General features: G+C 47.6%; 2 protein-coding genes across 2 annotated transcripts; both read left to right on the top strand.

Annotated features, from left to right (window-relative positions):
• The first annotated feature begins 283 nt into the window (after window positions 1-283).
• LOC141201528 (uncharacterized) lies at window positions 284-6,990 on the top strand. The gene is made up of 3 exons (XM_073663530.1): window positions 284-385; window positions 508-625; window positions 5,306-6,990. Exons 1-3 carry the CDS (start codon window positions 296-298, stop codon window positions 6,847-6,849), a joined length of 1,752 nt encoding a protein of 583 aa, XP_073519631.1. The 5' UTR covers window positions 284-295; the 3' UTR covers window positions 6,850-6,990.
• Window positions 6,991-20,336: 13,346 nt separating this feature from the next.
• Window positions 20,337-23,829, top strand: LOC141201494 (gastrula zinc finger protein XlCGF66.1-like). Its single transcript, XM_073663502.1, has 4 exons — window positions 20,337-20,419; window positions 22,165-22,304; window positions 22,624-22,803; window positions 23,698-23,829. The coding sequence occupies exons 2-4, from the start codon at window positions 22,233-22,235 to the stop codon at window positions 23,827-23,829; spliced, it is 384 nt and encodes a 127-aa protein (XP_073519603.1). The 5' UTR covers window positions 20,337-20,419; window positions 22,165-22,232.
• Window positions 23,830-27,008: the final 3,179 nt, after the last annotated feature.

Genomic DNA, 27,008 nt, shown 5'->3' with positions numbered 1-27,008 from the left:
CTTTCAGAAGGGGGGCGCTACTAGGTACTAACCTTACCGGGTGCCAAAACTTTTGCATTTGCCCATTTTCCCTTATTGAAATTTTTTTTTAAATGTAAAAGATGAAAATATATATAATTTATTATTTATTGTTTTGCCTAAAATACAAAGGAAATGTCATCTGTAACTTTAGGCCGTTTAGAGATTATTTCATCTTCAACTCAACTGTTCACAATAACAGTAATTTTGACCATTGGTGCCCAAACTTTTACATGTCACTGTATTCTGTCACTATGTGTTTCCTACAGATGGACTCATGGAAAGAAATCCACCAGAGAGATGTCCCCGTCCTCTGTATCCCCAGGACTGTCCAGAGGAGAATCACAACATCCCGGAGAGTCATCAGGTAGACGGTGCTGAGCCCTGTACCGGATCTGTATATGGGGGGACATTTCTGATCGAGGTCATAGATGTCACAGATTTTGGTGGTTTCCTGTATTGTGCTGATTGTTACATCTGATATATCAGGAGGAAGATCCGACTAAGAATAAAGTGAAGAACGAGACAGAAGAAGAAGCGATGACGAGGGGGGATCAGCCGTGTGTGAGTGACGGGAAGGAGGAGATTCCTGTAGATGTTTCCACAGGTGTGTAATAATGACCGGCGTGTGATGATGATGATGATGACCGGCGTGTGATGATGATGATTGGCGTATGACGATGATGATTGGCATGTGACTATGAATAGCGGCGTGTGATGATGATGACTGGCGTATGACGATGATGATTGGCATGTGACTATGATTAGCGGCGTGTGATGATGATGACTGGCGTATGACGATGATGATTGGCATGTGACTATGATTAGCGGCGTGTGATGATGATGATTGGCATGTGACTATGATTAGCGGCGTGTGACGATGATGATTGGCATGTGACTATGATTAGTGACGTGTGATGATGATGATTGGCATGTGACTATGATTAGCGGCGTGTGATGATGATGATTGGCATGTGACTATGATTAGCGGCGTGTGATGATGATGATTGGCATGTGACTATGATTAGTGACGTGTGATGATGATGATGATGACCGGCGTGTGATGATGATGACTGGCGTATGACGATGATGATTGGCATGTAACTATGATTAGTGGCGTGTGATGATGATGACTGGCGTATGACGATGATTGGCATGTGACTATGATTAGCGGCGCCTGACGATGATGACTGGCGTATGGCGATGATGATTGGCATGTGACTATGATTAGCGGCGTGTGATGATGATGACTGGCGTATGACGATGATGATTGGCATGTGACTATGATTAGCGGCGTGTGATGATGATGACTGGCGTATGACGATGATGATTGGCATGTGACTATGATTAGCTGCGTGTGATGATGATGACTGGCGTATGACGATGATGATTGGCATGTGACTATGATTAGCTGCGTGTGATGATGATGACTGGCGTATGACGATGATGATTGGCATGTGACTATGATTAGCGGCGTGTGATGATGATGACTGGCGTATGACGATGATGATTGGCATGTGACTATGATTAGCTGCGTGTGATGATGATGACTGGCGTATGACGATGATGATTGGCATGTGACTATGATTAGCTGCGTGTGATGGTGATGACTGGCGTATGATGATGATGATTGGCATGTGACTATGATTAGTGGCGCCTGACGATGACCGGTGTGTGATATCGTGTGGAGTCTCCGGTGCAGTGAAGCTTTATCCGCCGTCCACATCACAGCAGAAGCGTCCGGTGATGGCTCGGCTGCTCTTGTACAGAGTCCGGTTGCGCACCGATGAATAACTGGGCCGCATTCACACCTCTTCTTAATGATTTATTAAGCACATTTTTAATTTTCCTAATTGTGTTTTTTAATATTACTTCCATCTTTTACTTCCATATTATTCTTACACAAGTCTCATGCTGCCATATAAATGACTGAGCTTGCGATTCGGACAGAACCCCGGGGGAAGATTCCGTATAATGAGGCGCTGTGGACGCCGTCTGGCCTATGATCCAGTGATGTCCATCTTTTTCAGCGTGCATAAAAGCGCAGTCGACCAGAGGCTAGACAGAGTCCGGTGTAACTCTGCTGCCTCATTATTCTGAATGGATCCCTCGGGGGTGTCATCTGAATCATGTATTTTGTAGATTTAGATGGAAACCCCGATGTACAGTGGGTGCGGAAAGTATTCAGACCCCTTTAATTTTTTCACTCTTTGTTTCATTGCAGCTATTCGGTAAGTTCTAAAAAGTTCATTTTTTTTCTCATTATAGTACACTCTGCACCCCATCTTGACTGAAAAAAAAAACAGAAATGTAGAAATTTTTGCAAATTTATTAAAAAAGAAAAATTGAAATATCACATGGTCATAATTATTCAGACCCTTTGCTCAGTGTTGAGTAGAAGCCCCTTTTGAGCTAGTACAGCCATGAGTCTTCTTGGGAATGATGCAACAAGTTTTTCACACCTGGATTTGGGGGTCCTCTGCCATTCTTCCTTGCAGATCCTCTCCAGTTCCATCAGGTTGGATGGTGAACGTTGGTGGACAGACATTTTCAGGTCTCTCCAGAGATGCTCAATTGGGTTTAGGTCAGGGCTCTGGCTGGGCCAGTCAAGAATGGTCACAGAGTTGTTCTGAAGCCACTCCTTTGTCATTTTAGCTGTGTGCTTAGGGTCACTGTCTTGTTGGAAGATGAACCTTCAGCCAAGTCTGAGGCCCAGAGCACTCTCGAAGAGGTTTTCATCCAGGATTACTCTGTACTTGGCTGCATTCATGTTTCCTTCAATTGTAACCAGCCATCCTGTGCCTGCAGCTGAAAAATACCCCCATAGCATGATGCTGCCTCCACCATGTTTCACTGTAGGGATTGTATTGGGCAGGTCATGAGCGGTGCCAGGTTTTCTCCACACATACCGCTTTGAATTATCACCAAAAAGTTCTATCTTCGTCTCATCAGACCAGAGAATCTTATTTCTCATAGTCTGTGACTCCTTCATGTGTTTTTGAGCAAACTATGCAGGCTTTCATATGTCTTGCACTGAGGAGAGGCTTCCATCTGGCCACTCTGCCATAAAGGCCCGACTGGTGGAGGGATGCAGTGATCATTGACTTTGTGGAGCTTTCTCCCATCTCCCTACTGCATCTCTGGAGCTCATCCACAGTGATCTTGGGGTTTTTCTTTACCTCTCTCACCAAGGCTCTTCTCCCACGATTGCTCAGTTTGGCTGGACGGCCAGGTCTAGGAAGACTTCTGGTGGTCCCAAACTTCTTCCATTTAAGGATTATGAAGGCCACTGTGCTCTTAGGAACCTTGAGTAATGCAGAAATTCTTTTGTAACCTTGCCCAGATCTGTGCCTTGCTACAATTCTGTCTCTGAGCTCCTTGGGCAGTTCCTTTGAGCTCCTGATTCTTATTTGGTCTGAAATCCACTGTGAGCTGTGAGGTCTTATATAGACAGGTGTGTGTCTTTCCAAATCAAGTCCTGTCAGTTTAATTAAACACAGCTGGACTCCAATGAAGGAGTAGAACCATCTCAAGGAGGATCACAAGGAAATGGACAGCATGTGACTTAAATATGAGTGTCTGAGCGAAGGATTTGAATACTTATTACCATGTGATATTTCAGTTTTTCTTTTTTAATAAATTTGCAAAATTGTCTGCATTTCTGCTTTTTTTCAGTCAAGATGGGGTGCAGAGTGGACTTTAATGAGAAAAATAAATGAACTTTTTAGAATTTACCAAATGGCTGCAATGAAACAAAGAGTGAAAAATGTAAAGGGGTCTGAATACTTCCCGTACCCACTGTAAGTGTTCAGCGTACAGCACAGGATAAATATGCTCCAAAATGTTCTGTACCCCAAAATGCCACCATTAAGAGCTTCTACTCAACCCACAAAAAACAAGTCCCCACTCAGGTTCATCATCTGTAAACAGTAATATAGGGGGTGTCCATATCACTGGTAGCACAAAGGCTCTGGAAAAGTGACTTGGCTCCCACTTAAAGAAATCCAGTGACATCTGCGCTCCCAAATCCAAATGCCCCCTCCTCCTGGGCCCCACAGTGTGCAGTTAGCATCCACATGTTTGGCATTACTGTAGCGGGGAGAGCCAATTTATTTCTCCAGAAAGCACTAGCTGGGAATCATGTACTGGGCGCTACAACGTAAGGGCACCACAATGTACCGGACACTACAATGTACTGGCCACTATAAGGGAATATTTGCATTTTCACTTCACAACATCCATTACTGCTCGTTTCTGGAAAGCACCCATGCAGTCAAATTCATCACTACACCTGTAGATACATTTCCATAGGGGTGTAATTTCCAAACTGGTGTCACTTGAGGGGAGATTCTGCTCTTCTGCCACTTAGGGGCTTTGTATATGGAGTCTGCCAACTGTTCTACTAAAGTTTGTTCTCCAAGAGTCAAATAGCGCTCCTTCCCTCCCGAGTCTCGCCATGTGGCTAAGCAGTACTGTACAGCCACATATGGGGTATTGCCCCGTTCAGCAGAAATTGTATAAAATTATGTGGTCATTTTTACCCATTTTCCCTTGTGAAAATGTAAAATCTGGGGATAAAATAACATTATAGTGGTAAAAATATAATTTTTTTTTTCTTCACCGTTCAATTGTATAACATTTTGTGAATCACAATTACCTTGTATTCATTGGGAAAGTGCGCGGTGGATGTTGGGTGTGACGCGCGGGGAAACCCCACCCACAGCCCGGCGTCCACCGCGGGGATCACATCACCGAGTCACGCCTCACTTGACGCGACATCAGGGGAAGCAAGAGCCGGCTGAGGCCGGGGGTCGCGTGATGCCGGTGAGTGACCAGCGATAGCGCCGCTCACAGGCAATAAACACAAAGCAAGGTAATTAAAGGAAATCTTCTCTCAACGGGTTAATTACATTGGGGGCATTTTTAATAGTAGTTGACAACTTCTTTAATTGTGTGGACACTTTTCTATACTAAGGGCAAGATATGAAGCTTGAGAGAGTGAAATGGCACTGGAGGTCCATTAAGGGAACCTGTCATCAGTAATTACCACTTAAAGAACTATTTGCTGTCTAATCTCTGCCACCCCTGACTTGTGCCAATGTCACCAGATTATAAGTGTCATTCACTTTACCTGTCATTGTGTTAATGTTATGGCATGTAGTTGTCCTCCTTATTACCGGTACTTTCACTGACGAGGGTCTTCATTGTGAGATCCAGAAAATACATTCAGAAATCTATTTTGTGTTGAAGAAAAAACTCGCATCTAATCTATCTTTCATCCTAATAGGAAATCCTTGTGAGAATAACGGTTCATCACTAAATTGTAAAAAAGAAGCTATCATGGAGCACTCTAATGGAGAAAACCTCATCACCCTTCCTGCACCTCCTGGACTTCACAGCACTTCACCTTCTTATAATCCTCCTAATCATGAGGAATCATCTCCTGAGCAAACTCACATTATTACCAAAAGTCCAGGGGGCAAAGTGGATTCAAGATTTCAGTGTGACAAGCAATTTACAAAAAGCTCAGATTTTTTAACACACAGAAAACACAAAGGTAAAAAGTCATACTCCTGTTCAGAATGTGGGAAATGCTTTACATATAAATCACAATTTGTTATACATGAGAGAATTCACACAGGAGAGAAGCCATTTTCATGTTTACAATGTAGAAGGTGCTTTCCAGATAAATCACATCTTCTTACACATCAGAGAATTCACACAGGAGAAAAGCCGTATTCATGTTCAGAATGTGGAAAGTCGTTCACGGATAACTGGAGTCTTATTACACATCAGAGAATTCATACAGGAGAGAAGCCATTTTCATGTTCGGAATGTGGGAAATGTTTTAGTAGTAAATCAAACCTTGTTAAACATCTAAGAATTCATACAGGGGAAAAACCTTTTTCATGTTTACAATGTAGAAGATGCTTTACAGATAAATCACAACTTGTTAAACATCAGAGAATTCACACAGGAGAAAAGCCGTATTCATGTTCAGAATGTGGAAAGTCGTTCACAAATAACTTTAGTCTTATTAACCATCAGAAAATTCACACAGGAGAGAAGCCATATTCATGTTCGGAATGTGGGAAATGTTTTGGAAGTAAATCATACCTTGTTAAACATCAAAGAATTCACACAGGAAAAAAGCCATTTTCATGTTCGGAATGTGGGAAATGTTTTGGAAGTAAATCATACCTTGTTAAACATCACAGAATTCACACAGGAGAGAAGCCATTTTCATGTTCGGAATGTGGGAAATGTTTTGGAAGTAAATCAGTCCTTGTTCAACATCAAAGAATTCACACAGGGGAAAAGCCGTATTCATGTCCAGAATGTGGGAAATGTTTTACAGAGAAATCAAAACTTGTGATACATGAGAAAATTCACACAGGAGAGCAGCCGTATTCATGTTCAGAATGTGGGAAATGTTTTATGCGTAAATCAAATCTTTCTGCTCATAAGAGAATTCATACAGGAGAGAAGCCATTTTCTTGTTCAGAATGTGGGAAATGTTTTATATATAAATCAGATCTTGTTAAACATCACAAAATTCACACAGGAGAAAAGCCGTATTCATGTTCAGAATGTGGGAAGTCTTTTATACATAAATATCAACTTGCTGCACATAAGATAATTCATACAGGAGAAAACAAATTTTCATGTTCAGAATGTGGGAAATCTTTTATACATAAATCAAATCTTTCTGCTCATAAGAGAATTCACACAGGAGAGAAGCCGTATTCATGTTCAGAATGTGGGAAATCTTTTATACAAAAATCACACCTTGTAAAACATGAGAGAAGTCATACGGGAAAGAAAGTGTAATTATGTTCACTGTGTTATATAAAGTTTAATAAACATTGTTCAGCATAAATGAGTACACCCCCTTTGATGAGTAAGATTTTATTTAATAGCTCACTGAACACAAGATCTATTTCTACAATTTTGCCAACACTAAGTTTCATAGAACATTTTTTTGTAATCAAAACATGAAAGTAAGGGTAATAATATAACTCTCATTACAAAATCTTCAGTTTTACTCAAATTAGTTGATGCAAAAATGAGTACACCCCACATCAAAAGCTACTACATCTATTATTTTGTATGGCCTCCATAATTTTAAAGGATGGCCCCAAGTTTTCTAGGCCTGGAATGAACAAGTTAGTGACAATACTATATCTATCTTTTATCTCTTTTTTGATAACGAGCTCTTAGAGCCTGGATGCTGGATGGAGCGATGACAACTTGTCTCTTCAGAATTCCCCATAGGTGTTTGGTTGGGTTCAGATCAGGAGACACTTGGCCACTGAATCACTGTCACCCTGTTCTTCAGAAATGTAACAGTGGCCTACCAAGGGAACAGAGTGATGGCAGGATCTTTTCTGTCACTATAGAGCAGAACATCTGTGAATTCATGATGTCATCAATGACCTGTAGCTCCTCATGCAGCCGCACATAAGGACACGGCCACCACCAGGTCTCACTGTAGACCCCATGCATTCTCATTGTATTCCTCACCTCTTCAATGTTATACAGTTTTGAAGCCATCAGTTCCAAAAACATTTACTTTGGTCTCATCACTCCAGAGTATAAAGTCCCAGGAGGCTTCATATGTTTCCGCATGTGTCCTGGCAGATTGTAGGGCGGCTTTTTTGTGTATGGGATTTAGGAGAGGCTTTCTATGTGGACAACACCCATGTCTGCCATTCCTCTATAGAAAACATTGTCTGCTTTCAGCTCATCTCTCAATGCTTGGATGAAAAATCACAGTTGGGAAGGAATGGACGGGACAAAGAAAGTTACTGATAATCCGGCACTTGTTTTCCAGTGTGAATAAAACCAAAAACTTTTATTGAAAAATCCAAATTAAAATCATAGAAACATTAAAAAACAGATAGGAGCAAAACATCTCTGCGTTTCTACCTGGTATTTGTGTTCAGTTCTTCTTCATGACATAATAAATCACCAGTAACCGGCTTCTTCTACACATCATAGTGTCTAATGCACAGCGGAGACCCCCAGCCCCAAATGGACATGTGCAAGTATGTCTACATTACCCCTATGGATGATGATATGTCCACAACAAAAAGCATCCGTGCAATAGAAGAATGAAGCGTCTGCATCTATAATGTGTATATTATGTATAATTACTATAAAAGAGGAAAAAACACAATTCAGTAAATGGATACAAGGTCTGAACGAAGCTTCATATCACTGGGGAATCTGGAGGCCAATTCCAGAATCCACAAGGCTTCTCTGGGGTGTACTTTTTATACCAATCTCCCCCTTAGCTGGTCTGGTGACATATTCAATACCCACAACTGTAAAGTGATTAATCCCTATTGTGTTGTATGAGATGTTGTGATGCAGCAGATGTATTACGTGTTGTGGGGCCAAGAACGTCCCTAACGTGTCCCCCAATGCGGTGACGTAAGGGTCTGACCGTGCCCCCCACATATTGCAGCAGACAAGCTTCACAGTGTATGGTGTCAATGACGTGTGGAGCTACAACTAATGAGATGTCGGATATTATAGGGTTTATTATGGTTAGTAGATGCAGACATTTTTGCTTTGTGCACAGACTTGCACAAACCACACTTATTTCTCCCACATTCAATGAAACCTTTGGTGTTTGTCCTCCACGTGTCAGTTGTCTTTCTTGTTGCTGGATCCTTGTCAGTGTATAACATAGGTAAATGTTTTCTGGTAATATTCACTATATTATAGGAATCTTCTCTGCAGCCAGTATTGAATGTATCTCTAGACTGATGGATGTTTCCTTCTTTGTGGGTTTTCGGTAATGTATGAAATATTGGACATTGTGGGTGATTTTCCTTTAATCATTCTATTTGTTTGGCATTAAGTACAGCCGATACCAAACCCTCCTCCAAAAGACAATGTAAGGGGGTATTGTATGAATTAGTAGGATCTCCATCTAGAGTGCGGCATATATTAGTGTCGTCATCCATGTTCATAACCTCCGGCTCATACAACCCACTATCCAGAGCTGTAATCGAGCCCCCTTTATCTGCAGCTCTAATGACTTTATTAGGGCTGTGCTCAGGGCCGTATCTGGCATTCATGCTGCCCTAGGCACTTTAAGTGGTCACGCCCCCTACTGGTAATTCATACTAAAAGTGCTCATACCCTTTAGGCCCCCTTCACACGTACCGGAGACACACACGTACACCCATTATAATCTATAGGCTGCGCACATGGTCACACGGACCGGACATGTCCGTTTTTTGCCGGCAGCTCGGACGTCAGTACGTCCTGCACACAGATGACATAAAGTGTGACATCCACACACACGTCTGTGTGACACGTGCCGGAAGAGAGTGCAGAATAGAAATGACAGATATTTAGGTGTTAGATGTGCAAAGATCGAGATAGATGATAGATATCCGTGAGATATATAATTACTGCCCTGTGTGTGGAGTTTACTGTACTTGTGTTTAGCTAATAAATTAAAAAGAGATGTGGAGTCCTCCCTATTTTTGATAACCAGTAAAGGTAAAGCAGACAGCTGTGAGCGGATATTATCAGGGTGGGAAGGTCCTCGGTTACTGGGCCTTTCCCAGCCTAAAAATACCAGCCCGCAGCCACCTCAGAAATGGCGCACCAATTCAGGTGCTTTGCACGGCTGTTCACGATTGCCCTGGTGCGGTGGCAATCGGGGTAATGGTGGTTATAGTTGATGACAGCTGTGATTTGTTAAAAAACACAGCTGTCTTCAAGGCCTCAGGTTAGTAATGGAGGGGGAAAGGAAAGAGATCCCGGCACTCACCTGTAGTCAATCATTTATTCCACATCCACAGATCTGCAAAACGTTTCAGCTCCTCCAGAGCTTTTGTCAATTGTGGGCAATCACATAGAAATACAACATTTATATAGAAAAAAAAGAAGGAAATGACATCACAATGAAATAAAAAATGAAGAAAACCACAAACATTCATATAATCATATTAGTCTCATTATATAAAATATACACTGCTCAAAAAAATAAAGAGAACACTTAACAGAATATAACTCCAAGTGAATCAAACTTCTGTGAAATCAAACTGTCAACTTAGGAAGCAACACTGATTGACAATCAATTTCACAGGCTGTTGTGCAAATGGAATAGACAATAGATGGAAATTATTGGCAATTATCAAGACCCCCTCAATAAAGGAGTGGTTCTGCAGGTGGGGACCACAGACCACATCTTAGTACCAATGCTTTCTGGCTGTTTTGGTCACTTTTGAATGTTGGTTGGGCTTTCACACTCACGGTAGCATGAGACGGACTCTACAACCCACAGAAGGTGCTCAGGTAGTGCAGCTCATCCAGGATGGCACATCAATGTGAGCTGTGGCAAGAAGGTTTGCTGTGTCTGTCAGCGTAGTGGCCAGAGGCTGGAGGCGCGACCAGGAGACAGGCCAGTACACCAGGAGATGTGGGGGGCCATAGGAGGGCAACAACCCAGCAGCAGGACCGCTACCTCCGCCTTTGTGCAAGGAGGAACAGGAGGAGCACTGCCAGTGGCCTGAAAAATGACCTTCAGCAGGCCACAAATGTACATGTGTCTGCACAAACGGTTAAAATCTGACTCCATGAGGGTGGTATGAGGGCCCGACGTCCACAGATGGGAGTTGTGCTCACAGCCCAGCACCGTGCAGGACGCTTGGCATTTGCCACAGAACACCAGGATTGGCAAAGTCGACACTGGCGCCCTGTGCTCTTCACAGATGAAAGCAGGTTCACACTGCGCACATGTGACAGACGTGACAGAGTCTGGAGACGCTGTGGAGAGCGATCTGCTGCCTGCAACATCCTTCAGCATGACCGGTTTGGCAGTGGGTCAGTAATGGTGTGGGGTGGCATTTCTTTGGAGGGCCGCACAGCCCTGCATGTGCTCGCCAGAGGTAGCCTGACTGCCATTAGGTACCGAGATGAGATCCTCAGACCCCTTGTGAGACCATATGCTGGTGCGGTTGGCCCTGGGTTCCTCCTAATGCAGGACAATGCAAGACCTCATGTGGCTGGAGTGTGTCAGCAGTTCCTGCAAGATGAAGGCATTGAAGCTATGGACTGGCCCGCCTATTCCCCAGACCTGAATCCGATTGAGCACATCTGGCACATCATGTCTCGCTCCATCCATCAACGTCACGCTGCACCACAGACTGTCCAGGAGTTGGCGGATGGTTTAGTCCAGGTCTGGGAGGAGATCCCACAGGAGACCATCCGCAACCTCATCAGGAGCATGCCCAGGCATTGTAGGGAGGTCATACAGGCACGTGGAGGCCACACACAATACTCAGCCTCATCAGGAGCATGCCCAGGCGTTGTAGGGAGGTCATACAGGCACGTGGAGGCCACACACAATACTCAGCCTCATCAGGAGCATGCCCAGGCGTTGTAGGGAGGTCATACAGGCACGTGGAGGCCACACACAATACTGAACCTCATTTTGACTTGTTTTAAGGACATTACATCAAAGTTGGATCAGCCTGTAGTGTGTTTTTCCACTTTAATTTTGGGGGTGACTCCAAATCCAGGCCTCCATAGGTTAATAAATGTGATTTCCATTGATGATTTTTGTGTGATTTTGTTGTCAGCACATTCAACTTTGAACAGAACAAAGTATTCAATGAGAATATTTCATTCATTCAGATCTAGGATGGGTTATTTCAGTGTTCCCTTTATTTTTTGAGCAGTGTATATACACAAAAATGAAAAAACGTCCATAACAAAGTATATTAACTATCAAATAAAATATTTAATTTTACACCAATACACATTGCCACAAATATATATATAGGCGTATATAGGAAATGCAAAAAACCCCCATATTGTTTTATTTATATAGCGCCAACATATTCCGCAGCACTTTACAATTAAGCGGGGACATGTACAGGTAATAAATTCAATACAAGGTAAGACAGTTTAAACAGTTACATTAGGAGCGAGGGTCCGGCCGCCCGCACGCTTACAATCTACAAGGGAATGGGGGGACACAGTAGGTGTAAAGTGCTTGTTATTTCAGGTCTGACAATTATAATAAATAGGGACTTTCACATAAAGCTGCATGATCCGGTCATCAGCCCGTATGTATAAGTGCAATACTCAAGTATCGAGTGCAGTTATCTTGTGCATGGAGGGTGTGGGGACAGATGAATAGTAGGGAACAGATTCTGAATAATATTTAGAAGGAGGGAACAGGGGAAAGTTAATTTACTGAGTAGTTGAGGTGGTCGGCTTGTTTAAAGAGATGGGTTTTTAAAGCGCGCTTGAAGACATGGGGGCTAGGCATCAGTCAGATCGTCTGGGGTAAAGCATTCCAGAGAACTGGTGCAGCACGAGAGAAGTTTTGGAGACGGAGGTGCGAGGTTTGGATTATGAGGGATGTTAGTCTTAGGTCATTTGTAGAACGGAGGGCACGTGTAGGGCGATAGAGAAGAGAGAGGAGATATAAGGCGGCGCAGAACTGTGGAGAGCTTTGTGGGTGAGTGCGATGAGTTTATATTGGACCCTGAGGCAGACCGGCAACCAGTGTAAAGACTGGCACAAGATGGAGGCATCGGTGAAGCGGCTGGACAGAAATACGACCCTGGCTGCAGCATTCAGGACGGATTGGAGAGGAGAAAGTTTGGTAAGAGGGAGACCGATCAGAAGAGAGTTGCAGTATTCCAGACGAGAGTGAATAAGAGCGACAGTCAGAGTTTTAGCAGTTTCAAAGGTGAGAAAAGGTCGGATTCTGGAGATGTTTTTAAGATGCAGATGACAAGAGCGGGTGAGTGATCGGATATAGGGAGTAAAGGAAAGGTTAGTGTCGAATATGACCCCAAGGCAGCGGCCGTGCTGCTGGGAGTTATGGTTGAACCATCCAAAGTAATTTCGATGTTAGGTAGAGTTGGGTTAGTAGAGGGGAGAAACACAAGAAGTTCAGTTTTGGAGAGATTCAGTTTAAGATACAGGGAGGACATGATGTTAAGGCCCCGTCACACTAAGCGATGCAGCAGCGATCCCGACAACGATACGACCTGTCAGGGATCGTTGCTGCATCGCTAATACATCGCTGATGAGCTGTCAAACAGGCAGGCTCACCAGCTATCAGGGGAGCAGCGATATCGTGGAAAGAATCGTTCCACGATGTCCTGCTCCCGTTACCAGCCTGCTGCTTAAGCAGGAGCAGGCTGGTAACTATGGTAAATATCGGGTTACTAAGTGCGCGTGTGCCCCTAGTAACCCGCTGTTTACCATGGATACCACTCTGCTTCGGTGCGCGGGAGGTTACCGTTCACCTTAGCAGAGTCGTATCCATGATAAACATCGGGTTACTAGGGGCATACGCGCACTTAGTAACCCGATGTTTGTCATGGATACGACTCTGCTAAGGTGAACGGTAGCCTCCGCGCACCGTAGCAGAGTGGTATCCATGGTAAACAGCGGGTTACTAAGTGCGCGCGTGCCCCTAGTAACCCGATGTTTACCATGGTTACCAGCCAGATCGTTGGTCCCGCTGGTCACACACAGCGATATGTGCTGGCCAGCGGGAGGCCAACGACCAAAAAATGGTCCAGGACACTTTGCAGCGATCAGCGACCTCACAGCAGGGGCCTGATTGTTGCAAAGTGTCACACATAGCGACATCGCTGGTGAGGTCGCTGGTGAGTCACCAAAACCGTGACTCAGCAGTGATCTCGCTAGCGATATCGCTATGTGAGACGGGGGCTTTAGAGACAGTGGACAGACAATCCTTGGTATTTTCTATTAGGTTAGGGGTGATGTCAGGTGAAGAGGTGTATAGTTGGGTGTTGTCAGCATAGAGATGATACTGAAACCCAAATCTGCTGATTGTCCAATAGGGGCCGTGTATAGAGAGAAGAGGAGGGGGCCTAGGACTGAGCCCTGCGGAACCCCGATAGTAAGGGACGAGGCGAGGAAGAGGAGCCGGCAAAAGATACAGTGAAGGAGCGGTCAGAGAGGTAGGAGAACCAGGAGAGAACGGTTTCCTTGAACCTGATAGAGCGGAGCATAGTGAGGAGGAGCTGGTGATCCACAGTGTCAAATGCAGCAGAGAGATCCAGGAGAATCAGCAGGGAGCAGTGACCTTTGGATTTAGCTGTTAGTAGATCATTAGAGACTTTAGTGAGGGCAGTTTCAGTGGAGTGTAAGGAGCGGAAACCAGATTGTAGAGGGTCAAGAAGAGAATTATCTGAGAGATAGCGGATTAGACAGGAGTAGACCAGGCGTTCCAGGAATTTAGAGATGAAAGGAAGGTTAGAGACAGGTCTGTTCTGGTCGAGGGATGGCTTTTTAAGTAAAAGGGTTATGATGGCATGTTTAAATGAGGAAGGAGAGGGAGGAGATGAGGGCTAAAGATGTGTGGAGATTGTCCATAAACTGCTGGGTATTAATGGTACCTGTATTCCTATAAGTGAGGTAAGTGGGGGTGTCCCGGGTGAGGAGACAGTTCTTGACAGAGAAGGAAAGAAGGTTGTGGTCCGAGAGCGTGAGAGGGGAGTTAGTAAAGTCATGCAGCGAGCATAGACGGGAGAAAACCAGGTCCAGAGTATTCCCGTCTTCATGCGTAGGAGAATTAGTAACCTGTGAGAGGCCGAATGAGGGGGTTAGAGAAAGTAGATGAGAGGCAGATTGGGAGAGGAGATCATTGATGGGGATGTTAAAGTCTCCCATGATTAGGGTAGGGATGAAAGTGAGGAAGCCAGGTGGCAAAGTGATCCAGGAACTGACTGGAGGAGCCTGGAGGGCAATACACAACCGCCACTCACAGGGAGAAGGGTTTGAAGAGTCTGACAGTGTGGACTTCAAAGGAAGTACACATAAGTGAGGGAACTGGGGGGATGACCTGGAAAGCACAACACCTCCACCTTGTCTGTTCTCAGGTCTGGCGGTATGCAAAAATTTCAGCCCACTAAACGAGAGAGCAGCAGCTGCGGTGGTGTCTGAATGCTGTAATAGCCAGAAAGTTAAGGGAATTAGAGAGGAAAAAATCGTGAATGTAAGATAGTTTGTTACACACAGACCGTGCGTTCCAGAGAGCATAGTGGAAGGCAATAGGAGAGGGCATGCACTGAATGTTAATAAGACTAGCAGGGTTTCTATATGCAGCTGGAGGAGAGTGGGGTATGCTATTGGAGGGAGGCCCAGGGTTGGGGGAGATGTTGCCAGGGACTAGGAGAAGGAGAAAACAGAGCAGGTGGTGCAATGATTTGTATGAACATTTTGAGTGCTGTATGGAGGTAGTGGATGGTTTCGAGTGGGTGAGAAATATCAGTAGAGCCTCAGAGTTATACATGAGAGACGCGTGAAGGGAGGGGTGGATATGGAGAGAGTGCACAGAATGTGTTAAAGGGCAGGCGAGATGTGAGAAAGCAGAAGTTAAAACAAGTAAGATAATAATCATCGTACCATTTAACAGTAATCAGGTCATAGAAGGGTTATGGATTTATAATTGCTTTCATTTGTCATTGGATGACCAAATTATGAGCAATAGAAAATGTAAATAAAAAATTTTAAAATTAAAAAAAGAAAAAAAAAAAAATTAAAAATTCGCCAGACCCTCATCACAAAATGGTGCCGAGAACTCTACACAACAACATGGAGAGGAGGAGATGGCGCGGGAGGATGCTGAGGGTGAGTCGCACCCGGAAGAACCTGAGCATACGTAAAGACAGGTATCTGTACAACTCCGCTCTGCTATACAAGACACAAAAATATCTCTTAGGCCGGGGTCCCACTAGCGTACGGTATGCGATGCGAGAGCACCCGATGCGATATGCTAATGACACTCGGCGGCTGCTCTGCTGTGAGAGGGAGCTGAATGTCAGTGCTCCATGCTCTGATACTCTCACATGTGATGCGTCCCCTGGGCCGTGGGGTACTCGGCAGCCGGGCCTCTGGTTGCTTGGGGGATATCACGGTAGCTGGCCCGGTCCGTGACCCTGGGCGGTCAGTAAAAAGGGGGATAGATTTATAGGGGATTTGGAAAGTTCATGACGCCACCTGTGAAATGCGGCTAAGGGGAGCCGCCGCTGCGGAGCAGTCTTCTGGAGCTGGTGATAGAGCAGCAGGGATGGTGTGGCTCTCCACAGGCAGAGCTAGCTCCAGGGCAGCGTGGGGTGTAATGGATGGTGGTGCAGGGGAGAGACGGCAGGACGGTCCTGGAGGAAAGACGGACACTAACACGGGGGTAAGCTTCAGTACCTTTACTGGTGATGTTGCAGGCACGATCCAGGGTACTCCGGACGAAGGGCGCACTTTTGGACTCTCCCCAGTGAGCGGGTATAGGGCCTCCTGATCCGTGGCTTCACTCTCTAAGCTTCTGGCCTGCCTGGAACTAGGCCTAGCTTGGTTACTTTCTCTCCTTGAACCTGCTGACCTGGTGGTAGGGCCTTCTCTTTGGAGATCACTCTCCCTGGACGCTGGGGCCTCCGTGACTCCTAGCCCTGGTACTGCAATCAGCATTTGGTGAACCTGGGACCTGTAGTCCTCCAGGGGTTCCTACTGGGTATTAAGGGTCCCTGTAGGCGCAGACCAGGTGTACGGTATATATCTCGGGGTGAGCCTGGTATGCTCCTCTGCCCCCTCACTACTTCTTCCTTCTCCTCTCACCTTCGGCCACACTCAGGGCCCTCACTAGGCCTTCACACGTGCTGTAGGCCTTGGCTCGCCTAAGCACAGCAGCCAGTTTGCTGCCTCTTCGCTGCTCTCTGAGCGTCAGCACGCTCTCAGACTCTCTCAGTCTGACTGATCTCTAAACAACTCTGAACTAACTGAGCTGCCTGGCTCCATCCTCCCTATATATATGTCCCTAACGGGCTCCCTCTGCTTGTCTAAGGTGGTAGCGTGGAGGTGTGTGAATGTGTGAGGGCCTCTTGTGGAGAAGTCCATCCATGCACCCTTCTGGGTTCTGTGGCACCAATGCGCAGCAGGGCGCCACATCCCCCCCTAGTAAAACTGAGTACTCCTGGACTGAAGCATTTTTGCAAAAACAGGTTAAACAATAACATTTCTTCCCTTTATGGGAGGCACTTTTCTTGAACATTACAGGTAACATTATAATACAATAATAACATTAATATATTTTCTTATATACAGCACACTCTTCTTAAAGCCTCAGTGAGATCCATTAACTGGTGTCCATCTCACTGGTGAAGATGAGCAGCATGAGGGACCCGCCTGAAAACCTTCAACGTAGGCCCTGGGCGTGGCTACAGGGCATAAGTGATCCAGGGTCAGACTATGTCTTCTGCCATGCCAAACGGGTTTTTGTTCAGTGGTCACTTAAGGGGCACTCCAGGGAGTGCAACTATGTACATGTACAGTTTTTGGGCAGCTCACAGTCATCAGCCGAGTCCTGTGTGTATATATATATATATATATATATATATATATATATATATATATACCCTTACGGGTAACTATTTATACTGCAGGTGTTTTTCTATTTACTCCTTATACCTGACAGGGGGTTGGCCTTTTGTGTTACTCGATGACCTACGTAGTACGGGGATGCATGTAGTGTGGATGCTTGTACTATTTTCCGCTCTATGTGTTGGTGGACTACAAGACTGTCTTAACCTCTCTAGGGGACTGGCAAGTACACTGGTTACTGGGCCTACTGGCTCTGCTTCTGCCTGTGATCCTTCTTCCGGGGATTCTTCCTGAGCAGGCTCTTCTGGGGCACTTACAGGTCTTACTTGCAGTGGAGAGTCTTATGGCTGTTGGTAGAAGTGTAGCACAGTTATTATTACCGCTCCATACAGTTGGGGCCAATCTGCCGGGAAATCTCCTAAGTCAGTATGGAGTACTCCTTCTTTAGGCTCCTCCGATACGGTGAGAGGCACTTCCTCCTGGGGCTTCAGCGGACTTGGACACAACTTCAGATGGTCTCTTGATACTGTTGCAGTTGTTCTTCCTCCATCTTTGCTAATTAGACAGGTTTGCCTATTGTCAAATCTGGAGTTCAACACAGTGTAAGGTTCCCTTTCCCACTTGTCGTCAAGCTTGTCGCTTCTTCTCTTGCGTTTCAGCATAACTTCTCCAGGTGTCAAGGGTTCGGCTGGTGCACTATTGTTGTACTGTGCTTCCTGCTTATCTCTCACCCTATTTAGACTGTCTTTGACACAGGCCTGTACTCTCTTGTACTGCTCCTGTCGGGTCGTATCCCAGTCTTCAGTGGACATATCTGCTTCTGGCTCTAGCACTCCAAGCTCCAGGTCCATGGGCAACTTTCCGGGTCTTGCTCTCATGAGGTACGCTGGAGTACAATTGGTGGAACTCACAGGTATGTGATTGTACAGATCTACCAGGTCTCGTAGTTTGTCTGGCCAATGGTTTCTTTCTTCTAGAGGTAAGGTCTTCAACAGGTCGATGACTATGTTATTCATCTTTTCACATAACCCATTGGTTTGAGAGTGGTACGGTGTAGTCCGGATCTTCTTACATCCATACAGATGGCAAAACTCTTTGAACAGCTCGGCTTCAATGGCAGGGCCTTGATCCGTCAGCACCTTTTCCGGGTATCCATGGGGCCTGCAGAAGTATTCTTGAAACGTCCTTGCTGCAGTTTCTGCCATCAGATCCTTGACGGGGGCAACCACCAGGAACCGGGAGTAGTGATCCACCATGGTCAGGGCATACGAGTAGCCTGACCTGCTAGGTGACAGCTTGACATGGTCCAGAGCAACGATCTCCAGGGGCTGGGTTGTCTTGATGGACGGCAGGGGTGCTTTCTGGCTGCTGTAGTCTTTTCTTCTGAGGCTACAGGGTCCACAATCCCGGCACCACCTCTCTATGGAGCTCCGCATTCCAACCCAGTAAAGCCGACTCTTCAGGAGGGTTTCCAGCTTCTTCCAACCAAAGTGCCCTGCTTGATCGTGGTAGGCCTAAAATACCATCTGGATGTCTGTCCTGGGCACTACGATCTGCCATACCATCTCATGGGTCCTAGGGTTAACATACCTTCGGCACAGCTTCTCTCTATAGATGAACAGCCGGCTTCTCTCATTCCACAGTTGCTTGGCTTGTGGAGAAGCGTCCTTCTCCAGGGAGGAACCTTCCTGGGTTATCAGTTCTTTTATACGGCTGACAACTGGGTCGCTGTCCTGGGTCTCCTTCCAACTGTGATGAGGTAAAGGGTTTAGTGTCTTACCATGATGTGGAAAGCAGGTAGCTCAATCTCCTCCAGGTCATCCACTTCTTCTTCAGTGTCCAACTGGTGAGGCATTCTGGATAGGGCATCGGCGTTGGCGTTCTTGTGGCCTGCCCGGTACTTGATGGTGAACTGATAGTTTGACAGCCGGGCCATCCAACGTTGCTCCATGGCTCCCAACTTGGCTGTCTCTAGATGTGTCAGGGGGTTGTTGTCAGTGTAAGCCGTGAACTTACTGGAGGCTAGGTAGTGCTTGACTCGTTCAGTGATGGCCCAGACCAAGGCCAGGAGCTCCAACTTGAAGGAGCTATAGTTCTCTGGGTTCCTCTCGGTCGGGCGGAGCTTCCTGCTGGCATAGACGATCACCTTCTCCCGGCCATTCTGCTTCTGACTCAACACAGCTCCTAATCCCTCGTTGCTGGCTTCAGTGTACAGAGGAACGGTTGGCTGTAGTCAGGGTAGGCCAGGATCTCTTCACCAGCCAGGATCTCTTCACCAGTCAGGATCTCCTTCTTCACCTCAAAGGATTCAGCTTGCTCCTTACCCCACTGGAACGGGGGGTTCCTGCCTCTGCGATGGTAGATTATATGGGTGCGTGCGATCCGATCGGAGCTGGGAAACAAAACGCCGCTGAGCAGAGAATCCGAGGATTACTGGGTACGGACGCAGTCTGGGGTTTTATCAGACTGAAGTGAGAGCGAGCCCTGACTGGGGAAACAGGTGAACTTACTATAGATGTGGACCTGATGAGACTACTGGACTTACAGAACCTCCGGGAGCAGAGAAATCCTCATCACTGGAGAAAGCGGCCACTATGTGACGTCAGAGGGAGGAGGAGCCGGAGGAGCGACTGCGCCGGGATCATCTGCAGATCTGGGCGGGGCAATGACCCCTGAGGGGGAGGAGCTGCGGTGACGTCATCACTGTCACATGACCGCAGCCTCATCACAGCTCCTTCACCATTATAATAACTTTATAGTTTATAGAATCATTACAGTCTGTGAGGAAACACTGCGGAGCCAATCACCACCCGAAGCCCCGCCCCCTGACCACATGGCGGTGACGTCACCACAGGTCCTTCACCACTTCTCTCCTGAGCCCCGCTCCCTGATCACATGGCGGTGACGTCACCACAGGTCCTCCCGCTCTCAGTGCAGCAGCTCCGTCCTGGTTGTGCGCAGCTCTTGCTCTCTGGTATCAGCCAGCAGCAGGTTTCCGCTTCCCGCCATTCCGGTGAGATTACAGGGAGGGTTTGTGGTGAATCTGTGAGAGGAGAGTGTGGGGTGAGATCAGAGCTGTTCCTGTGGAGGCTCCTGCTCCATGTGACTGCGGCTCCTCAGTGTTGTATGGGGGATGTGCAGCGGCTCCTCCTCACCTCACCGCCCCGGCTGGAGGTGGAGTTACCACGGTGACCGTCCCCCGCTGGAGGTGGAGTTACCACGGTGACCGTCCTCTGCTGGAGGTGGAGTTACCACGGTGACCGTCCCCCGCTGGAGGTGGAGTTACCACGGTGACCGTCCTCCGCTGGAGGTGTAGTTACCACAGTGACCGTCCTCCGCTGGAGGTGGAGTTACCACGGTGACCATTCCCCGCTGGAGGTATAGTTACCACAGTGACCGTCCCCCGCTGGAGGTGGAGTTACCACGGTGACCGTCCTCTGCTGGAGGTGGAGTTACCACGGTGACTGTCCCCCGCTGGAGGTGGAGTTACCATGGTGACCGTCCTCCGCTGGAGGTGTAGTTACCACAGTGACCGTCCTCCGCTGGAGGTGGAGTTACCACGGTGACCGTTCCCCGCTGGAGGTGTAGTTACCACAGTGACCGTCCTCTGCTGGAGGTGGAGTTACCACGGTGACCGTCCTCCGCTGGAGGTGTAGTTACCACAATGACCGTCCTCCGCTGGAGGTGGAGTTACCACGATGATGGTCCTCCGCTGGCGGTGTAGTTACCATGGTGACCGTCCCCCGCTGGCGGTGTAGTTACCACGGTGACCGTCCTCCACTGGCACTGTAGTTACCACGGTGACCGTCCTCCGCTGGAGGTGTAGTTACCACGGTGACCGTCCTCCGCTGGCGGTGTAGTTACCACGGTGACCGTCCCCCGCTGGAGGTGTAGTTACCACAATGATCGTCCTCCGCTGGCGGTGTAGTTATCATGGTGACCGTCCCCCGCTGGCGGTGTAGTTACCACGGTGACCGTCCTCCACTGGCACTGTAGTTACCACGGTGACCGTTCCCCGCTGGAGGTGGAGTTACCACGGTGACCGTCCCCCGCTGGTGGTGGAGTTACCACGGTGACCGTCCTCTGCTGGAGGTGGAGTTACCACGGTGACCGTCCTCCGCTGGAGGTGTAGTTACCACAGTGACCATCCTCCGCTGGAGGTGGAGTTACCACGGTGACCGTCCCCCGCTGGAGGTGTAGTTACCACAGTGACCGTCCTCTGCTGGAGGTGGAGTTACCACGGTGACCGTCCTCCGCTGGAGGTATAGTTACCACAGTGACCGTCCTCCGCTGGAGGTGGAGTTACCACGATGATTGTCCTCCGCTGGCGGTGTAGTTACCACGGTGACCGTCCCCCGCTGGCGGTGTAGTTACCACGATGATCGTCCTCCGCTGGCGGTGTAGTTACCATGGTGACCGTCCCCCGCTGGCGGTGTAGTTACCACGGTGACCGTCCTCCACTGGCACTGTAGTTACCACGGTGACCGTCCTCCGCTAGCGCTGTAGTTGCCACGGTAACCATCCTCTGCTGGCGCTGTAGTTACCACGGCGACCGTCCTCCACTAGAGGTGTAGTTACCACGGTGACCGTCCTCCTACGAGGCTGATAATGAGCGGTCAGGTCGGCGGAGGAGGCCGCGGTGGAGTTTGTGGCTTTTCCTCCAGATTCTTCCTGATAAATGTCGGATATTTGGGGCAGAATTCAGTGATTGTCGTTATATCGTCCCCTGTGATCTCCATCTTCTCCTTTATCATGAAGACGCCGGCAGGACGAGATCCCTCCAGCTGATCCAGTGTTCATCCCTCCTCCTGAATGACCCCCCGAGGATGGACGAGGACGAGACCACCAGAAGATTATTACACTTCACCCTGGAGATCATCTCCCTGCTGAGCGGAGAGGTAACTCCTCTACATTTCTATCAGCTTTATTGTGTTATGTAACAAGTCCGACATCGGGAAGAGGAAATCCTGAAGAGGAAGAGAAGGATTCTTTACTGTAAGAGCAGTGATTGTGTGCAGCTCTCTGCCAGGAGGAGTTGTCATAGGGATTCCCTATAAGAGCTGTAGAGGGGCCTGGATGTCTGTCCTGAGTGTAATAATATTCCAGGTTATGGCCCCAGATTACTGGAGACGGTTATTGATCCCGGGATTTCTACTGATTGTCAGATCTGGAGTCGGGAAGGAATTCTTCTCCCTAAGTGTCTCTCTCCATACACAGGATTACACAATAGTGAGGAAGACACCGGGGGAGGGTGTGACTCCCATCATCCATCTCCAGGAGCCAGGAGGGCGGAGCCCGGACCCCATCACAGAGCCTCCCCCGCACCCCCCGATACATGAGAGGAAGAAGAAGATCCTAGAGCTCAGCAACAAGATGATTGAGCTGCTGAGCGGAGAGGTGACTGCTGGGACATTATACAGGACAGCACTGGAGGATTCTGGGTGATGACCGGAGAGGTGACTGCTGGGACATTATACAGGACAGCACTGGAGGATTCTGGGTGATGACCGGAGAGTTGACTGCTGGGACATTATACAGGACAGCACTGGAGGATTCTGGGTGATGACCCGAGAGGTGACTGCAAGGACATTATACAGGACAGCACTGGAGGATTCTGGGTGATGACTGGAGAGGTGACTGCTGGGACATTATACAGGACGGCACTGGAGGATTCTGGGTGATGACCGGAGAGGTGACTGCTGGGACATTATACAGGATGGCACTGGAGGATTCTTGGTGATGAGCGGAGAGGTGACTGCTGGGACATTATACAGGACGGCACTGGAGGTTTCTGGGTGATGACCGGAGAGGTGACTGCTGGGACATTATACAGGACAGCACTGGAGGATTCTGGGTGATGAGCGGAGAGGTGACTGCTGGGACATTATACAGGACAGCACTGGAGGATTCTGGGTGATGACCGGAGAGGTGACTGCTGGGACATTATACAGGACAGCACTGGAGGATTCTGGGTGATGACCAGAGAGGTGACTGCTGGGACATTATACAGGACAGCACTGGAGGATTCTGGGCGATGACCAGAGAGGTGACTGCTGGGACATTATACAGGACAGCACTGGAGGATTCTGGGTGATGACCAGAGAGGTGACTGCTGGGACATTATACAGGACAGCACTGGAGGATTCTGGGTGATGAGCCTAGAGGTGACTGCTGGGACATTATACAGGACAGCACTGGAGGATTCTGAGTGAGGACGGAGAGGTGACTGCTGGGACATTATACAGGACAGCACTGGAGGATTCTGGGTGATGACGGTGTCGTTGTTGTCAGGTTCCTATAAGGTGTCAGGACGTCGCTGTCTATCTCTCCATGGAGGAGTGGGAGTATCTAGAAGGACACCAGGATCGGTACCAGGAGGTGATGATGGAGGAGCTCCGGCCTCTTACACCAGATTCGCTGTAGATGACGTGTAATGATGAATCTCCCATTTTCGGCTTTTCTCCTCTTTTTTTGCCTTGTACATGTGACTCTTGTGCTGTTGTTCTCGCTCCCTCCCTGTCTCTTCTTCTCCACTCCCCTCCCCCATCGCTCACACAGGAGAGTGATTGTCAGCAGCGGTTGATTTTAGATTCTGTGGATAAATCAGCAGATTTCCGATTGTGTTTGGAGGACAATGAAGCCTCATAAGGCGACAGCAGAAGAAATATTAGGAAGATTCATCGCTTCATGACATAATGGCCGATCAGTAATGAGGGTTATGAAGGGTCGTTCCTCCTGAGCTTTTTGGGGTCTCAGGACTTGTTCTGGTGACTGATGGGGTCCTCTGTCCCCTTATCCGACGTCCCACACTGGGCGGTTACTCTGGTAACGTCCCTCCCCCGGTATCAGTATGGTACAATATAAGGGAGGGCCCTGCTCAGTCTACATATTGGGGGGGAATAGAAGGAGTTTCGTATCGGACACGACCAGAATAAGATGTTACACGTCTCTGAGGTCTCAGATTTGTAGTGATTTACATTTATTGTGCATTGTTCCTTACAGGGAACCTGTCTTGTTGGATATCGCCAGTAACATGCACATATGGGGTTAATCTGCTGGTTAATAGCATTAGGGAGGTGCCCGGCCGCTGTACTGAGTGTGCGGCACCCGGAAGCCGCCGGCTTTCAGTCATGCAGGCGCCAACGCAGCTACTGTCACCGTACGCAGCACTGAGCGGCGTCTGTACCTGCGCCCGGGACTGAGACTGACAGCCGGCTCAGCAGTGCATCAGTACAGAGCGACCGTCACTCAGTGTCGGGGCGCAGTTACAGCTGTCGCTCACAGTGCTGCCAGTGGTGACTGTAGCTACACCTTCTTGATTCCTTGGGATTACATCAGGCCTATGCATTTTTTGTGAGGGTGGTAATAGTGGCGAGGGACTGTTGTGTTCCTACACCCTGGCTCCCTGACAAAGACAAATGTCCCCATTCTCCTGTGCTGTGCGTGTGGTGCAGAACACTCACGTTTTGGTCGCAGATCTCTGCCGTCTTCGGTTTTTCCTCTTCAGTAACCGCCGCACACACGATAGGGGACTTCCACTCCATTTTATAAAAAATAACTTTACTTAACAGTCCAACTTCACCATGAGGGAACACGCAGTATTGGGCGCATCCTTTTCCAGGTGCACAGTTCATTGCACAGCATATGTTAATATTCACCGTCTGTTTCTCCTGAGATGTCCCTTCCATAGTCGACCTCTTTGGCCTCTGAGACCCTCGCAGTTTTTAAAGTCCCCTTCCATTTCCTCTGTACTATTCCCCGTCCGACTTCCCCTTCTGGGAAGATTTTGAGACAAGTTACTCTGCTGACTCCTGTGGACCGTAGGCCCCGAACATTAAGGGAAAGTCGTTTTAGAGTTCCTGACTAACGTTCCTCTGCTGCTGGTCGGACCGGGTTTCTGTGCCCCCTGGACCTCCAGCTACTGCTCTGTCACATCCCTCCCTCAGAACTAACTGACAGGAAAAAACGTTACTCCGCCCTGGCCTAATCTCCTCCCCTTTTGACTGGGCCAATCACCAATCCTCCTTCGGTTGCTGGGCAGACTTCCCCGTTACTCCCCTGCTGCAGTCACTAAACCTCCTGGTAACTACCTCGGCTCCTCCTGCTCTGCAGCTATTGCTGAACACATTAACGGTTTCTATCCTAAACTATTGCGTTCACCACTACACTGTACCCAATTCCTAATAATAATTTTTATTTATATAGCGCCAACATATTCCGCAGCACTTTACAATTAAGCGGGGACATGTACAGATAATAAATTCAATACAAGGTAAGACAGTTTAAACAGTTACATTAGGAGCGAGGGTCCGGCCGCTCACACACTTACATTCTACAAGGGAATGGGGGGACACAATAGGTGAAAAGTGCTTGTTATTTCAGGTCTGACAATTATAATAAATAGGGATTTTCACATAAAGCTGCATGATCCGGTCATCAGCCCGTATGTATAAGTGCAATAATCAAGTATCGCGTGCAGTTATCTTGTGCATGGAGGGTGTGGAGACAGATGAATAGTAGGGAACAGATTCTGAATAATATTTAGAAGGAGGGAACAGGGGAAAGTTGGTTTACTGAGTAGTTGAGGTGGTCGGCTTGTTTAAAGAGATGGGTTTTTAAAGCGCGCTTGAAGACATGGGGGCTAGGCATCAGTCGGATCGTCTGGGGTAGAGCATTCCAGAGAACTGGCGCAGCACGAGAGAAGTCTTGGAGACGGAGGTGCGAGGTTCAGATTATGAGAGATGTTAGTCTTAGGTTATTTGTAGAATGGAGGGCACGTGTAGGGCGATAGGCAGAGATGAGAGAAGAGATGTAAGGCGGTACAGAACTGTGGAGAACTTTGTGGATGAGAGCGATGAGTTTATATTGGACCCTGTAGCGAATAGGCAACCAGTGTAATGACTGGCACAAGATGGAAACATCGGTGAAGCGACTGGACAGAAATACGACCCTGGCTGCCGCATTCAGGACGGATTGGAGAGGAGAAAGTTTGGTAAGAGTGAGACCGATCAGAAGAGAGTTGCAGTAGTCCAGACGAGAGTAAATAAGAGCGACAGTAAGAGTTTTAGCAGTTTCAAAGGTGAGAAAAGGTCGGATTCTGGAGATGTTTTTAAGATGCAGGTGACAAGAGCGGGTGAGTGATCGGATATAGGGAGTAAAGGAAAGGTTAGTGTCGAATATGACCCCCATGCAGCGGCCGTGCTGCTTGGGGGTTATGGTTCAACCATCCAAGGTAATTTCAATGTCAGGTAGAGTTAGGTTAGTAGAGGGGAGAAACACAAGAAGTTCAGTTTTGGAGAGATTCAGTTTAGGATAGAGGGAGGACATGATGTTAGAGACAGCGGACAGACAGTCCTTGGTATTTTGTATTAGGTTAGGGGTGATGTCAGGTGAAGAAGTGTATAGTTGGGTGTCGTCAGCATAGAGATGATACTGGAACCCAAATCTGCTGATTGTTTGTCCAATAGGGGCAGTGTATAGAGAGAAGAGGAGGGGGCTTAGTACTGAGCCCTGCGGGACCCCGATAGCAAGGGGACGAGTAGAGGAAGAGGAGTCGGCAAAAGATACAGTGAAGGAGCGGTCAGAGAGGTAGGAGGAGAACC

This window comes from Phyllobates terribilis, unplaced genomic scaffold (assembly GCF_046119375.1).
Source record: "Phyllobates terribilis strain yellow unplaced genomic scaffold, ASM4611937v1 Scaffold_117__1_contigs__length_5270597, whole genome shotgun sequence".
NCBI lineage: Eukaryota > Metazoa > Chordata > Amphibia > Anura > Dendrobatidae > Phyllobates > Phyllobates terribilis.
Note: the sequence above shows the minus strand (reverse complement) of the source record. Positions and strands in the feature narration are given on the sequence as shown.

Bases quoted from the DNA above. Each gene is read 5' to 3' on its own strand.
- LOC141201528 (XM_073663530.1), top strand. From the start codon at position 296: ATGGAAAGAAATCCACCAGAGAGATGTCCCCGTCCTCTGTATCCCCAG. The intron at 386-507 runs GTAGACGGTGCT...CTGATATATCAG, and splicing joins ACATCCCGGAGAGTCATCAG to GAGGAAGATCCGACTAAGAA. The intron at 626-5,305 runs GTGTGTAATAAT...TCATCCTAATAG, and splicing joins TCCTGTAGATGTTTCCACAG to GAAATCCTTGTGAGAATAAC.
- LOC141201494 (XM_073663502.1), top strand. From the start codon at position 22,233: ATGGACGAGGACGAGACCACCAGAAGATTATTACACTTCACCCTGGAG. The intron at 22,305-22,623 runs GTAACTCCTCTA...CTCCATACACAG, and splicing joins TCTCCCTGCTGAGCGGAGAG to GATTACACAATAGTGAGGAA. The intron at 22,804-23,697 runs GTGACTGCTGGG...CGTTGTTGTCAG, and splicing joins TTGAGCTGCTGAGCGGAGAG to GTTCCTATAAGGTGTCAGGA.